The sequence below is a fragment of the Phoenix dactylifera genome, chromosome 2 (genome assembly GCF_009389715.1).
Source record: "Phoenix dactylifera cultivar Barhee BC4 chromosome 2, palm_55x_up_171113_PBpolish2nd_filt_p, whole genome shotgun sequence".
NCBI classification, from domain to species: Eukaryota; Viridiplantae; Streptophyta; class Magnoliopsida; order Arecales; family Arecaceae; genus Phoenix; species Phoenix dactylifera.
Window position 1 is genome coordinate 11,809,373 of NC_052393.1, and position 16,247 is coordinate 11,825,619.

Genomic DNA, 16,247 nt, shown 5'->3' on the forward strand with positions numbered 1-16,247 from the left:
TCCCAAATATGCTATGAAAAGCTTCTAGTAAGACAAGCTCCACCTTCAGCTGAGTTGGGTGTCACAATAAGTGGATCTATATAGTTTTTCCAATATGATGCATGCATCATGACCTTGTCATAAATATAATTGTCTAAAAAACAACATGTTTGTAAGTCGAGGAAGCATTTTCTTTTAATATGACATTTTCAAGAACGAGATAACTTGATTTTGGTGGTTATAGAGGGACATGTTTAGAATCTCAATTGATTAAATCTAGTAGCTACTTGGTTAGAATTTTGAGCCTCAAGTGACTTATCTAATCTAGTTTGGAAAATTACATGCACATGGTGGTCATAACTTGTTCTCCTTTTATTTTCTGAAATTTCATATATAGTTCTTTTCTTTCACCTTTTTGTCCACTTTTGCTCATGAATGGACCCGTGGATTTTCATTTCCATATCTCTATCAGAAGAATAACTTGTGTTATATAACTATGAGGATCCATGTACCTTGAGCATGTTTAAATTTTACTCTAGGACATGTCTGATATTGCACTTTGGCTTTTAGATCCAAATACTTCTCAAAAAAAGATGCTTGGTAAATTGAGAAGATAAGTACTTTTAGGAGAAGATAAAAAAAAAACTTAGGTTTAGGTTTTTATTATTATTATTATTATTATTATTATTTTTTTACAAAGTAAGCAAAACGAAATGCACCTTTAGCACCATATAGTTAAGGATATTTCAACCATATATTTTAGAATATATCAACTCATGACCCATTTGTAAAGAACACTTAATTAAAAACCATAATTTTCTTTTAAACTTAAATATTCTACATGCTGCTCTTTTCATAAATTTCTTATTTGTGTGTCTTAAATAAATACTCTTGAGAATCCAAGTTTGAAAACAAATTTGGAAGAAAGCTTGTTAAATCTAATCTTCAAGCTAATGATATGTTATTCTGTTTATGCTTTACTTACATATTTGCAAGGTGTTAGAGATCTAAAAAGATGGAATGGTGGTTTTTAGGATTTAACTCTTTCAAAATTGACACACACACACACACACACATAATATCTAGTAGTAATATATATATATATATATATATAAAAGAAAAAGGAACCTAATGGAGGAAAAAAGTGTGCTACTATGAGATCAATATTGAGTTTCCACAAATTAGTTGTTAATTATGGTGAGAATATCAACTTCATATCTAAGTAGGCTCGATAGCTTCATCTTAAAAGGAAACTTTATTCCATCACACAGTCTAAAAACCTTTTATTTTTATATTCAGTTTAGTTAGAATTGATTTCTTAATTATCCTATGAGAAATAAATTTAAAAATAGCCAACGTGATTAAATTACTGCAATGATTATGAATGACTTATGCTAGGACTAAGGAGTCTTAACCTCTCCTCTGACATAAAGTCCGTTTAGCACTCTTTGAACATGCGGATCTTGCTTCAAAGCTATGGACATGAATTAGAATTTAAAGCTTCTTATAAACAAACTTATCCATATTGAATTAATAAGGTAGCATTAAAAGGTTGAATTACGAAAACATGCAAAAGTACTAGAATAGCTTAAAAAGATAAAGGTAATATATGATTTTTTTTGGGAGGGGGTCCAAGGTCCATGTTTCATAACATTTTTGCCGGAATCACATTGCAGCAGCTTTTCTAACTTCTACAAATTATCTTTCTACATTTGATGAATTTTAGAACTTATCTAGGTTTAGGATTATCGTGGATATAACTAGTTATTGGACTACGAAGATGTCTTAAGATTAGGAAATTTGGTAATGGACTGGACCTTGAAATCAGAAATCGGAAACTCGTAATTTCAAACAAGGATCGTTGATTAGTTTAGTTAAGATTGGATTGATTTGCATTAGATTATTATAACAAGCTGAAAGGTGGTGAAGCCATTTTTTTGTCTGATTTGTTTCAAATAAATTACCACCATCATAAAAGATGAGGCGTGGCCCATTTCAAGCACGACGTGCACGCATGAAACCAGGCATGCGGGCCATTGTTTTAAATTATGCTAATGGAGGCCCAACAGGATGTGAGAGTTTGGGCTAATGGGTCCTGGTTGGGCCAGACATTCTTTATCCTGCGTTTGGTCGATTGGCTTGCACCTGGGTACCTCGCTACTAGGACTTGGATCAGTTGGGTATTCATGCCTACATTTTTGAGCCAAATCCTACCCATCCAACATTTGGATTGTGTAATGACCGAATCTGATTGGATCAAATACTAATCAGATCCACTTATGAGTCTAAGATTCCAGGAGGCGCAATTAATTAAAACACAATTTTTCAAACTTAAAAATAGAGTTGGGATCTTCTTCATACATGGACTCGAGAGGGCCGGTTGTCCAAACGTGATAATTTATAAGGGAATAGCTACGATCAGAAAACTGGCCCTCTCCGGCTCATATACATACTGGTAAGGATCCCAACTCTTAAAAATGTACAATAATAATATAGGGTATATCTGATAAGTTTTATAAAAATGCGAGAAATATAAGAATAAGGCTATACATTGATACCGTATAGAATGTCATTTTGGGATCGATTGAGACTCAAGTTACTCTAGTATATATAAGTTCAACCGAAACGACAAGAAAAAATCCACTCTCCAATATATGTGCGAGTAAGTTAGGTAAGGGTTAGGTCGGATAAAACTTTAATTATAGATGTAGGCAAATTTAAAAAACTACGTGGATCTACCTTTGGCCCATATATGTCTATGAGTCCATATCAGGTCAGATCCGTTGGCCCTGTTGATGGATCATATCAGAAGCCCTCTACAGAGGCTTCTCCTCCATCTTTCTCTCACTCCCTTTCCTTCTTTCCCACCAGTTTGGAGCATCCAACAGGGTGAAAAAGGCGAGGAGAAAAGAGAGGGAAAATTGCGTCTGGGATTCGCTGGACTACTAGGGAGAGATTTGGCCATTAGTGTTGGCATTCTAGGCCATGAGAGGCAGAAAACAACTTTGTCACGCCCCCGCTTACGCGGAGCACGTGAGGCACCTAGTGCCCACGTGGGGGCCATATGAGGGGGAAACACGGGGCTCCCCAGCTAGATATTGTCCGGTTCCGGAGCTTCACGGAAGCGTCCTTCACCCCTTCTCGGTTTTGTTTTCCACCCAAAATGCGTCTGCAGCATAGAGCCGTCCTCGGCTCTGATACCAAATGTCACGCCATTGTCCGGTTCCGGGGCTTTACGCAAGCGTCCTTGTTTTGTTTTCCATCCAAAACGCGTCTGCAGAATTTGGAGACACCCGCCTCATATGCTCAGGCTCTGGAACGAGTCTTTCCGATATGGAACTATTGGGCCTCACAAACTCCGCAGACGAAGAGATGGTGGGAGAGAGAGAGAGAGAGGAAGACTTAGGAGCTTCTTTAATCTAATGCATCTTGGTCACAATTATTTTGAACCTAGAACTCGTTATATTCCATCCAAACAAGCACCAACTACCAAGTGGTCCAAGTCTTCGGAGTCGGTCGATTTGGTGTTCTTTGTCGTGCTCATGCGTTTCTGTATACATAAAATAACAGCTAACATCGATCGCATTTGCCTAAACTATGTAAAATAAAATCAAACAAACATAAACATGCATGCATGGCACGTAACCATGTCATGTCGACGATTTGGTAGATCTACTTCTAACATTCTAATTCTTGTATTCAAACTCGATCCACATCGAGAAACGCTGCGACCACTTCCAATTTTTAAGTTCAATTTGCATGCCTGCGACGACCCAGGCATTGGGCCTAGCTCCAAGATGGTCTTGCATTATTTGACAGTCTATCCAAATATGTGGTGATGGCGTTGCGTTGCCTGAGTTCACTAAGATCATTAATTTTACCGCTGTAAATAAGTGACGTTGTACACCGTTTTATAAAGGATTGTTCGGCGAACGAATCAGACGCGCGTGTATAAAAGTCATAACGTCACAGGAAATCCTGCAGCTTTCTTTCTCCCCACCGGCCACCGCATGAGTAGCGGCATTCCAAGGGAAGAAACAAAAGTCCAATCAGCAACTGTTTGATGTGGAGAGCTGATGAAAGCCCGTGGGAAATCGGACTCCGGGAGCAGCTTGAGGAGGCTCCGTGTCGCATATATATTCTTGGTGTGGTCCTTGTTTTTAAAAATTAGGATAAAAAAAACCGCCGGCATGGGTGAGGATATTGCAAAGAAACCGAGAGCTTTGGAGCTCCACGGAAAAACGGAAAAAAAATAAAATAGGGGGAGAAAAAGGAGAAAATAAAAGTGCTGCTTTGTCGAATGGTAGAATGGTTAATTTTATTCAGATTTAGTTGAAATTTCAATATATTATTTCTAGCATTGAGAGCTATAGATTGAATAGTTAGGATCCTTCTTTATTAATTATTTCAAACATCAATATTTAGTGAGATATATTCTCCATTTTGCTGCTTATTGTTGAAATCCGCCTTATTAGTGATGGATGTTTTTGCTGTGAAAGCCAAGATTAAATCTTGTTAATATTTGTGCAGAGAATCTATTATAATCCTGTTATTCTAAATAATGGAAGTTTTTTGGATGAACTAGATTCCATGATTTTTTCTCTTCATACAGAAGGATTTTCCACATTAAAAATTGTGTTGCTTCTTGTGCGTGGATTGCTTGATTATTTTACATGTTAATTGCTTGAGTAGATTGTAAAGATTGTTATTGCTTAATGAGTGATATCTCATTTAATTATACAAAAAGAAAACAAAGTATGCGGTATTATTATTTTTTGATTGTATTTTTTCAACAGATGTATACACCAATAATTGGCAAAAGTAATACCGTACGGTGAAAAGGTCATGCGATCTACTTCGGGAGCCTTATCTCTTATTTCCATCCCCAATAACCATCCCTTCTTCGGGTCATAGTCCATTTCTCAGCGTCGTTAAACTTAAGATGCTTGTGGCGGGCTTGTCTTGTTGCTTTTGATCTCTTCTTCTTCTTGGATTGCTTTCGGCCCTGATACAATTGAAGCTGGATGGCGACGGGTGGGCAAGTTTTGCTCTCTCTTTTTTTTTTCTTCGAGGTGGATTAGTCCACCAATGCAATTGATAGGGGGTAACCATAATTCTCCGGCCATTGTCTTTGTTTGAGTGAAGGATAAGAGAATGAATGACCCCTTTTGCCTATATATGAAAAGATCGACCCAGTTCATTTCTAGCCCCTCGCTTAATGCCTTATCGTGATGAAACAGGAGCCGGCTTAATGTCCCGTGACCTCGCACCAGCAAAGTTTATGGGAAAATAGTATTTGATGCATGCGATTTATTCGAAACGAAAGAGAAATTCAACAAATAGTTGTTATTCTTGAGTTAAATTTCTCGTAATGAAATGCTTGGGATTTCTACCAAAAAACGAAATGCTTGGGATTAAGATTTTTTGAGTGATTAGTGGGAGATTTCTTTTTAAACTTGTGTTCTCCTTCTGTTTCTTTTTCTGAAATATTTTATCAGAACAGAAATTAAAAACAAGTGTGCTTATAAAGGTAAGGTGGCTTAGCCTGTTTTTACCTCAAAAAAAAAAAAAAGTGTGCTTATGGAGGTGAGACTCATGGCCTTATCCAAAGGTCTAATCAAAGTAGAGATCTTGCGTTGTTTATTGTGGAGATTTTTTTTTAAGTTTTCTTGAAGTGTATTCTATAGATTGTTAAAGTTGGAGGAACACAAATCTCCACCACTGATCTAAACACGAACTTTTTAGATACTCATCCATCATCATTTATCTCTCTCGATAATATTTTTAGTATTGCATGCTTACCCCACAAAATAACAGTGCCTTTGTTAATTCCAATTATCACTCAATAGATCATCATAAATAAGAATTTAGATAGTTCCATGATGTCCAGCATTTGGCACCAATTGACCAAACAAAACTTGGTCTCAGGGAATGAGGGACTCCCGTCTAATATTTCTTAATACATAATTGAGATAGCTTCGACATAAGAAAACAAAACATGATTAGATAAACCCATTTGTTATTTGACGTTTCATAACCCACACTATGAGACTCTATTAGCAAAATTTCTTGAGCAATTTATTTGGGTGGTATAATCAATTAGACCATGCTAAGCTTTGTAAGAGCTAATAAATTCACGAGCTAAGACTTCGGAATATATGTGCTCAAGTTTGTGATAGGATTGAAGAATCGAATAGCCGTCCTTGGAACAGGTGGATGAGCATAGCTATAGGGTGATATTTAAGACCGATGACTATATGTGGGTTGTCATTAACAGGGAATGCCTACCGACTACAAAACATGGAAAGCTCATGGTGAAAGCTCATTCTCCGCAAGATTTGACCTTGCGAGATCATGAAGAAGATCAATTGATAATATCTACCACTTAAAGCTAGTGACTCAGTTGCACCATAATGTGTTTGGTGTCAAGTATCTTGTGCTGTATCATGGCAATGCATTTGATGAAGAATCCAATTTGAGGATGAATTCTCTCCAATCTAGAAAGGATGATATAGCACAAGGTACAATTAGAAGGTACTATGACTAATTGGATTATGTCAACCTTCGTAGGGATTCATGGAAAAAAAATTTAACGAGCAAATATTTGATTTTTCTATAATTTTTTTTGTTGAAGATGGTATCAAATATTAATTTTATATCGGGTTTATTATCGAAGTTAGAGGACATGCTTCTAATGCATTGTACGAAGAGATTGACTTCTAACATTGTGATAAAACTTTTGGAGAACTTTCTTTACAGAGATAACGTTTCTTCAATCCCGTTTGTTTTGAATTTATGTGGTGATTTTAGAAGTTTAATTCTGGTGTGCTCTTCATTCATCATACTGAATTGGCAAAAGGTGAAAGTAATTACATATATGTGTGTGTGTATTTGTGTATGTATGGGTATATATATGTGTGTGTATATATATACATATATTCATTGGAGGCAAAATGGATCTTCCTAATTTGGCATGAAGTCACCCAATTCCGGCCGGACAGACCTCAGAGCCGAGCAGGCCAAAGAGACAGACCTCGACCCCTTCCCACAAATCAAGTCACTGCCACAACCCGCAGCAACCTTATATCGTGACATCATGACGTCTCGGGCCTAAGCTCGGGGCACTAGGTATACTCCGTGATGTGCCTCGACTCGAGCTCGGGGCACCAGGTATCTACGTCGATACCATTGACCGCAAGCAATGTTGCCCCGATCTGAATGGGGGCGCCCTGCAGAGTCAACTAAGAGCCGAGGAGGCTGGGCCGACTTTAGATTCCGTTGAGCTGACCTCATCAACCTCAGAGTTCACCTAGCTGATTTCGTCAAATATGTGCTGCGGCCTCCAAGCGAGCTCGATCTTGCCCACAACCACATCCACGCGCGCATCCATGAGTGCGCCTACGCCACATACGTCTTGCCCCAGCGTGGGGCTACTCAACTCCTGCCGAGCAGACCTCAGACCCCGCTAAAGAGCCAGGCCAGCCTCGGCCCCTGCTAGAAGTGAGGCCGAGCTCGGACCTCACCAAAGGACGAGCCAACCTCGGCCCCCACTAAAGGCTAAGCCGATCTCGTTGTCTATATGCTACGGCCACGCCCTACAGCAGTCTCACCGTATCATGCTTTGCTTGCTGGCCACACCACGACATATCAATTAAGGACTATGCCCTATTGTTAAGGGTCATACCCTGCCACATCTGCCAACGTCATGCCGCTCATAGGAACGGCCTACACCGTGTGCCTTAAGCAAGTTCTGGTTGTACGCCATCTCCTCCCATGATGAGGACGGGACATACTTTCTCCACCTGGGTACCTCTGCGAGGACTATAAATAGCCCCATTAGGTAACGCTTAAGGATCTTTTTTGGGCCAACAAAAACTCCACGCTAACTTAAGCATCGAAAGACCCTCACTAGAATCACCGGTGAGACTTTGTGTAGGTACGCCGGCACACGGAAAGTGGAGTCTCTTCACTGACTCAATCAGCAGCTCTTCCAACTCCTCCGGCGTGGTCATCCTCGGGCCAAATTTGAACCACAACATATATGTATGTATGTAAGTTTTGCAAATTTATAATTGAATTGATCTTTATTTTATTTTAAATCTAAATATCCAAATACTAAAATAATCTTGATGGTATATATATTGTATAAGTAAATTTTATTATATAAAAATACGCGGTAAAGAATATAAAGAATCCTCCAAATGTTAAAAATAGGCAGGCCCGCGTCGGCAGACATCACCGAGATGGAGACGAAGGGCGAGCGGGACCCGGCACCAACCGCGGAGACGTTGACCGGGACAGCGTGCCCGAATGCCCCCACGGCCTGCCACGTGCACGCAGGCTACACGACATACACCTCCCCGACCAGAGGCAGCGAACGGCTGGCTCTCCATCGACACGCGTCCTCTTTCCTTTGGTCCACGAGGCTCTGCGGCATCTTGTCGGACGCCATCGCTGTCAGACACGCCACCCCGACCTTGTAATTATTATAATAATAATACCATTGGCATCCGATCACCTTGGCAACCAGGCCGTCTGTACTCGTGCCCCACGATGTGATCCGCTGCACCGCAGAGCTCTCTGCTGTAGAAAACCATTGTGATCCGATCACCTTCGTAAGGGTGCCCTTACTCTCACCTCCTCCACTTCTCCTAGTTGGATGATCCAATTTTTTTTTTTTTTTAGCAATATGCACCGTTGGATCGCACAATAGCTACTACAAAATCTATGCAGATAGATGAAAGGAAAAATTCAAAATGCTCTGAGATCTGCATGAAATATGATCCAACGATTAATGTTGCAAAAAAAAGAACAATCATTCTTTCATGTAAAAGATACCATCCAAACCTAACATCTAATCATTTGTCACTACACCATGGTTAAATCATGTTCAATGTCAATATCAATTTATAGTAATATGATAAAGAGTTCATTAGCTATATATATATATATATATATATATATATATATATATATATATATATATTAAACTCTTTTTTACTGTCATGCTCTCACTATGAAGTCTTTCTTGGTTAATTTTTTTGTGGACAAAGACACCATTATACTTGCAAGTTTTAGTGAAATAAGATAAAAATATATATAAAAGCAGAGAATAAGATAACATGGACCTCAGGTCTTAAGTATAAATAGCCTCATTAATGCCTATCATGTTGCAGATTTTTAAAATTAAGAAATATAATCTTGTTTTTTACTGCAACAATAGGTATGGTAATATGTTCTTCATACTGTATTTCTTCTCTCATCTCTCAACTGACATAAACTGAAATTTTGAGATAGCTATGATATAAAAATATAGAAATCCGTTTCTTCCAACAAGCCGAAGGGGTTCTACGATCCCTGATTCCTGGTAGGTCAACGATCGCTTAGGTTCACGGAGGTTCAAAGCACCCCAGCTTCAGATAAAGATCACAGATGCAACTTAACATAGCGAGAGAGAAAAAGACAAAGCTGCTTTGCCACCTGGAGAGAGAGAGAGAGAGAGAGAGAGATTGAGAGATAGAGAACCAGGCACGCAAGCAACCGGCTCCTTGACAGAGATGTCGGGAAAGCTAAGCTCCCCACGGTGTATGTTTCGATTGGTTTGCAGGTTGCATCGTAGGAATTCACATAAACCCAGTCATGTAATAACTCTCCCCCTACAAGCATCCACCTTCCTCAATTTCATTGGCAGCAGAACCTTCTACAAGTCCCTCGCCGCCCCTTCAGGAGAAGAGAATCCCCTTCACTCTTCTCCCTCGCTCCAGTATAAAAGAGAGGCGAAGGATAAGTCGATAAAAAAAAAAGAAGAGAAGATTAAAATAGCAGCTGGGAGATGGGAGAGTGAGAACTACTCTGCAGCAGGGGAAGCCTAGTCCTCCTACATCTCCATGGATCCCCTTCTCGAGAAGTCGAGGAGCGACAAGAAGAGGAGGTTCAGCGAAGAGCAGATAAAGTCCCTCGAATCCATCTTCGAGTCTCAAGCGAAGCTAGAGCCCCGGAAGAAGCTGCAGCTGGCCAAGGAGCTCGGCCTCCAGCCTCGCCAGGTTGCGATATGGTTTCAGAACAAGCGAGCCCGGTGGAAGTCGAAGCAGCTCGAGAGAGAGTACGCCGCCCTCAGAGCTGACCACGACAGCTTGCTCTCCAGCGTGGAGTCCCTCAAGAAAGAGAAGCAAATTCTCATCAAACAGGTAACGAACCGCTTGCTTTTTTTGTCCTCAGAGCTTCCAGCTTTCTAAAGGTCTTGCAAGGCCTGCGATGATATGGTTTCTCTGCGAGCGAACAGCTGCAGAAGCTGACTGAATTGCTGAAGAAGCCAACAGAAGAGAGCAGCAACGACGACGATTCCGACGGCGGCAATCGCAATCAGAGAGAGGATGCAAGGCCCTGCTTTTTGGTGTGTTCAGCTGGTGAAGAAAAGAAGCCGAGCTTTTTCGATCAGGAAGAAGCAGACCGCTTATACATGGGCGAACCTGAGGGTGACTACCTGACTTCCCTCGGGAAACCGTCCGATTTCAACTGCAGCAGTTCTCCAGAGCAGTGCTGCGCCACCGCTTCTGAGTGGTGGGAGTTTTGGCCGTTGACAGAATAGAGCCCCGTCGCCGCGGAACATGTAAACCATAGAGCAAATAGAGTCAAGCTGCTGCTTGGAGTCGGATTAGAATTCCAAATGCTCTTGTAAAATACCTTTCATATCGGTGCATAAAATTTCTGATGCTATGTGATCATCCCAGTGTAATCAGAGTAAATAAACTTGCAAGTTAGAATCGACTGCGAGTAATGTGCCTGATGCTTCCCAAATTCACTCCAAAAATGGCAAGCATTGTGTTCGACAATCGACTGCGCTTGCTGTGTCTGCTATGAAGTATAAATTAATGTTCTGCACTTGAGCACAGAAGCCACAGATTCGAGCAAGCAACAAGCACGCAAGGCCACCTTGGGCCACAAGGGTACGATGCTTCAGGACTGAGAACGGTCATCAGGTCCTGACCTCTCGTACGAAGCATTAAGATCCAAGGGCATCATTTAATTTTAGTTATTGCAAGCGCTTTAGGTGAAAGGTGTAAGAGTTTCCTTGACTTTGTTAACCATAATATTAAACTCTGAATCAAGATATGATTATCTACCTGGTTGAAGTTATGAAATCAGTAACTCCGATCTTGCAGCCCCTGATGGTTGCATGAGTCCTGCAGCACCAGCGAGAAAAAAAATTAAGGGATAGATGAATAGGATTCTATAAAGCAAGGACATGTCGATTTTAAAGCATACTGCTGCATATTCTCGACATACGCGCGCGCGCGCAGAGAGAGAGAGAGGATTAGAGGAATAATGCTGAAATGATCACAAATATTTCATAAATGAGTCTTCAGCATTGCATTATAAGTACACCAGTACGAATGGTATTATGCTATTTATCCTCTGCTATTTAGAATCGTGAACAAGTGTTTGGTTGCCCTTGCATGCTATATACATAAGAGAATGCCAAGGATCTATAAGAGGATAATTTTCGAAGAAGTATTAGAGAACCTCGAGATCGCACGAGAAATATTCCAGGAGAATTCAGAATGATCAGGACTAGAAATAGTCCAATAGAACTCAGAATGATCTGGTTTCGAGTTTTAACTTCCTTTGAGAGAGTCAATGAGGAAGAACATAAAAAGACTAAGTAGAACAACGTAGGAGCCGAGGAATTAAGCTCCCAGTTGAGTGCATGTGTGCAAGCAGGGTTGACGAGGGCTAAGGTTAAGCAAACCTTCACTCGGGCAGAGAGATGCTATGACCGATTGCCATCAGCAAGTGAAGAACAGTTATGATCAATCTTAAATAAAGCATGTCCATAATCCCCAGCAGCCAGCTTCTATATAATAACCAAGCCCAACAAGTGAGGATCTGCCATTAAGGCACAAATCTCCCTCAAGCCAAAGTAAACTTACATGATGCATCATAAATCCCTCGTGTGACAATCCTCTATAGCCTGTTATGATCCAACCTCTCTCCTAGTGGAGAATGGAGGCCATGACTTCCACATGATCTACCAATATGAAGATAAAAGTCTTAGAAGGCATCCCTATCATATTTATATCCACCAATCAAAGGAAGATGCCCTGAAACCAGCTTTTACCAAGTGTACTCCCATTGATCAACCTCTTCTTGTCTTACTTGGATTGATGATTACTTGAACAGCCTAAAGATTGGACAGTTGGCACAGAATATATAAAAAAAGGTGTCGGTGCTAATCATTTGTTGAATATGCACATGAAGAAATTGAGAAGCAGGCTATCTACAACATATTGCCAAATGAAAAGAACAAAAAAGTGCGCTAAAGCTGGTAGGTGTTAACGATGACATAGTTAACAACAACAAATAGAACATATATAAAGGTCAATTCATCAGAACCAAGTTCTCTTCAAGCAAAGAATGATCAGCACTTTGCACACCTTAGAAGAATTTAGAAGATCCAGAAGAGAAATGCAGATAGGACTCAACTAAGTTTAAATTCTTCCACATAATTATAGAAGTCATTCTTTTCCCATGAAGAAAGTTGGGCAATACTAGAATTCTAGAATGGACCAATTTTGGTTTTTCTGCTAGTGGTTGCTTAGTCAATTATATACTGCTATTTTGGCCTCGTAGAGATATGACTTCTTTTGTCATAAATTAAAATAGCTAACCCTCTGTCTTAATTTTAAAAGTAGAATTCTATTCACTAAAGCTAAAATTCTGTTCAACCAACATGAAACAATCAAGAGATAAAAAAAAAAAGAAGTTTTATTACATGTATACCCTCCTAAATATATAAAATTGTAAGAATACCCTCGTAAAATTATTATTTACATGTATATTCTTCTCTTTTTTCTTTTTTGTATATGTACTCATACCATCTAACATTATTAAAAAGGAAATGGCTTAAAACTAAAATGACTGAAATATCCTTATGAGTAGATATGCAAAAAAAAATATAAGGGTATATACGCAAATAGCAACTTTACAAGGATATTCATATAATTTCTTATACTGAGAAGGGTATATGTTCAAAAAGTCCATTAAAAAAAAGACAAGAACTCAGCTAGAACTTGCTAAGTTTTTTATGATTTAGTTAGACTGATCAGTCAAAAAAAGATTAAGCCATATTGTCAATTTTCTTTTTTAAGATCATGACTCGATCAAGTTGCAATATTTAGTGATTATTTTAGTAATGCAATTCTTCATTTGATACTGATAAAATTATCATTATTGAATCTATAACATCTATATATTCTTTATTATTTTTAAAAGATTAAAACATATCAAATTTAAAATAATTATAGATGCTTAGATTAGTAAAATATTTTTTAGTAATTTGTAAATATTGAGTTGTTGTTTGTTTTTGAAGCGATAATTTCGTAAAAGCAACATAATTCATTCTATAAGAGTTGATATTAACATGAAATTATGTGACATGATAATATTAATTTTTTTTACCACTTTTTTTTAATTAAGAACAACTAAATTATTTTTACTAAATTTTGATCATTTTTTATTATCTTTTTAAGTGTATACTCTCCTAAAGTTGCTATTTGCATGTGTATCCTTATAAATTTTTTTTTTTGTACGTCTACCAGTAAGAATATTTTAGTCATTTTAGAATTAAATCGTTTTTTTCTTAACGACGTTAGATGATATAGGTACAGATATAAAAAAGAAAGAAAAAAAATGTTATATATATAAATTAAGTATTTTATGAGAGTATACATATAAATAGCAATATTACGAGGGTATTCATATAATTTTGTATATTTTAAAGAATCTACATGCAAAAAAAAAAAAAAAAAAAACTTAATGGACCAAAGCCAAAAAAAAAAAAAATCATTAATGATGCAACAGCCACTGGGCCAAATATAAAAGTGATAGGACCCCCATGCCAGAGACTCCTTGGCAGTGGGAAATGCACGTCCAACTAAGCCATTACCAAGCGTAAACAGCATGCATATGTGCAAGGTCTCAACTAGGAAGCAACTGCCCAAGCAGAAGTTTGCTACACTATACACCAAAAGCCAAGCAACTCTCCAGGAAAAGAATGCGACCACACGGCACCATGATATGGAATGACACCATTAGCCAGCAAGGCCACAGCAGCATCCAGCTAACGCCCCAGATATGGATAGCAGCAGAACCAACAAGCATAGAAACATAGCAAGGCCTATCAACAAACACCTATAGGTATCCATCAAGGCATCAACTACAGAATTATCGAAGGCAAATTTATTCCCAGCATACCCCATTTAACCTACTGCTATCACATTCTTCCAAGTGCTATTCCCTTGATTTGCCGGAGGGAGCAAGAGTAGGCGACTCTTAGCCTCAAAACTGCAAACATTGGGCTCTTCCAAATAAACCACCAATTTTTTCTGTCACTAGCTCTTTGGTGTCACCATTTTTGTGGAAGTAAGGGTCATTTTCCTGCATTTAGTTGAGGACACTTGACTTTTATCATCATCCCTTATTCCTTTTCCATCCAAAGACTCTACCTCCCTCTTCCTCATACAATGATGTTCCTCTCCACTGGTTTCCTTTCTTTAAACTGTACTGCTGATTTATTATAAATTGCCAATTATAAACCAAACCCTTTGGTTTCAGAGTCTTTGAACTTTCCCATGTCTGTACCAGATGTAGTATGTCCCCTATAAGTGAACAGATTACCTTTTTGCTCCATGTTATTCTTTAAAATGGAGAAAATTCAGAAAATTAACAACATAATTGTCGACCTTTAAGCAAGCTAAGTCTTTAGCTCAAGCAAAGCTCGTATGATATCTTCGGAGACGAGATGTTGAAACAACCGCTACCAGAAGTATGGTAATCCTTTTCAAATAAGAATGCATCGATTTAGACCAAAAAACTACAACATTGATGGTCTAGAATCTAGCTAACAGAGATAAAAGACAGAGATAAACCATCGTACCAGTAGTTGACCTTGGATGAGATTAAGAAATGCAAGAAAAGTTTTGGAAAACAAGGGTTCTCGATAATAACGATTACTTTTCTTCTTTCAAATTGTTGAAATGCCTATATATATATGTGTGTGTGTGTGTGTATGCATACTAGAAAAGTAAATGGTTAATGGTATCTTCCAAATAATCCTATGTTTCATGACATTATGATGTTGGCTATGAAGACAACGGGCAAATTATATACGTGTTCAATAAGTCGTAATAAGAAATTTCATGGTAAGAGAAGCTGCGGGTGGAGAACGAAAACCAACTCATGGACCATTAGAAAACTTGAAAAATCTTTGAATAAGTAGTACACATGAAGATGAAATAGTGACTACAATACGGGTGGCATTCGGAGCACATTTGAAGCTTTATGTCCCTTTAATGTGATGCTTATCTAGTGCCCATTTAAAATTAGACCTAGATAAAATACTGTGCCAATTTTTTTAAAAAAATAAAACCCAAGCACAAACTAGAGTATCACGGCATCACAGATGTTGACGCTAGCCGCAAGAAATGGAGGAGGAGGTACCTTCGAGACCGAGAGTTTTGACTTCGGCGGCGTGAATCTTGGCAATGTGGCCGACCAATGAGTAGATTGAGTTCATTCCACCGAAAGTTGAATCGAGACACCCAAAGATCAGAGAGAGCAAGAAAGAGAGTGAAGTTAGAAGGGGGGTGGGGGGTGCAGACGCGAGCAAGTAATTTGAGGAAGATCGCCGAATCCGAGGGAAGGCAGGACGAAGGGGGAGTCGGTACGTAGGAGGCATAGGAGGAAAGGATGGGGCCGTAGAGTTGGGTCGAGTAAATGGGCCAAGATATAGAATGCCGCCCCTGTCAAATAAGGGAAGATACTGGGGCTCCATGCAGAGGAGCATCGGCCCTTCCTAACGCATATTTTTCATTATCTCTGTTGAAAAAGAAGAGTAAAAAGTATATATAATGATGAGGTCAAGGGAGATCGTCCAGCACTATGAAGGGATCTGCCGCCCTTCGACCTCGCCCCCATCGGTCTCAGACAGCGAAAGCTGCTTTTCCTCAGAGGTATTGTCCGCTTTGAAGGGGGTTTCATAATTTATTCCCAATGCACGATTTTGCCCCATAAAAGGGGTCTATGAAGAGAAAGGTGTAGCCCCCCTTCATTTAAAAAACAGACCTCTCCGCTATTTAGTCGACGTGGAACTAAATTCGGACCCTTTATTCCCACAACATAGCCCCTCCAGCGGAGGGGTCTGTGCCGGGGTCAAGGGCTCTCAACAAAAGCACCATTGATGAGGTCAAGGGAGATCGTCCTCCGACCCG

At 39.2% G+C, this 16,247-nt stretch overlaps 1 protein-coding gene across 1 annotated transcript; it reads left to right on the plus strand.

Moving 5' to 3' along the window:
- Positions 1–9,589: 9,589 nt before the first annotated feature.
- On the plus strand, positions 9,590–10,743 carry LOC103708469 (homeobox-leucine zipper protein HOX6-like). The gene is made up of 2 exons (XM_008793403.3): positions 9,590–10,166; positions 10,262–10,743. Exons 1-2 carry the CDS (start codon positions 9,867–9,869, stop codon positions 10,565–10,567), a joined length of 606 nt encoding a protein of 201 aa, XP_008791625.2. The 5' UTR covers positions 9,590–9,866; the 3' UTR covers positions 10,568–10,743.
- Positions 10,744–16,247: the final 5,504 nt, after the last annotated feature.

Bases quoted from the DNA above. Each gene is read 5' to 3' on its own strand.
- LOC103708469 (XM_008793403.3), top strand. From the start codon at position 9,867: ATGGATCCCCTTCTCGAGAAGTCGAGGAGCGACAAGAAGAGGAGGTTC. The intron at 10,167-10,261 runs GTAACGAACCGC...GCGAGCGAACAG, and splicing joins AGCAAATTCTCATCAAACAG to CTGCAGAAGCTGACTGAATT.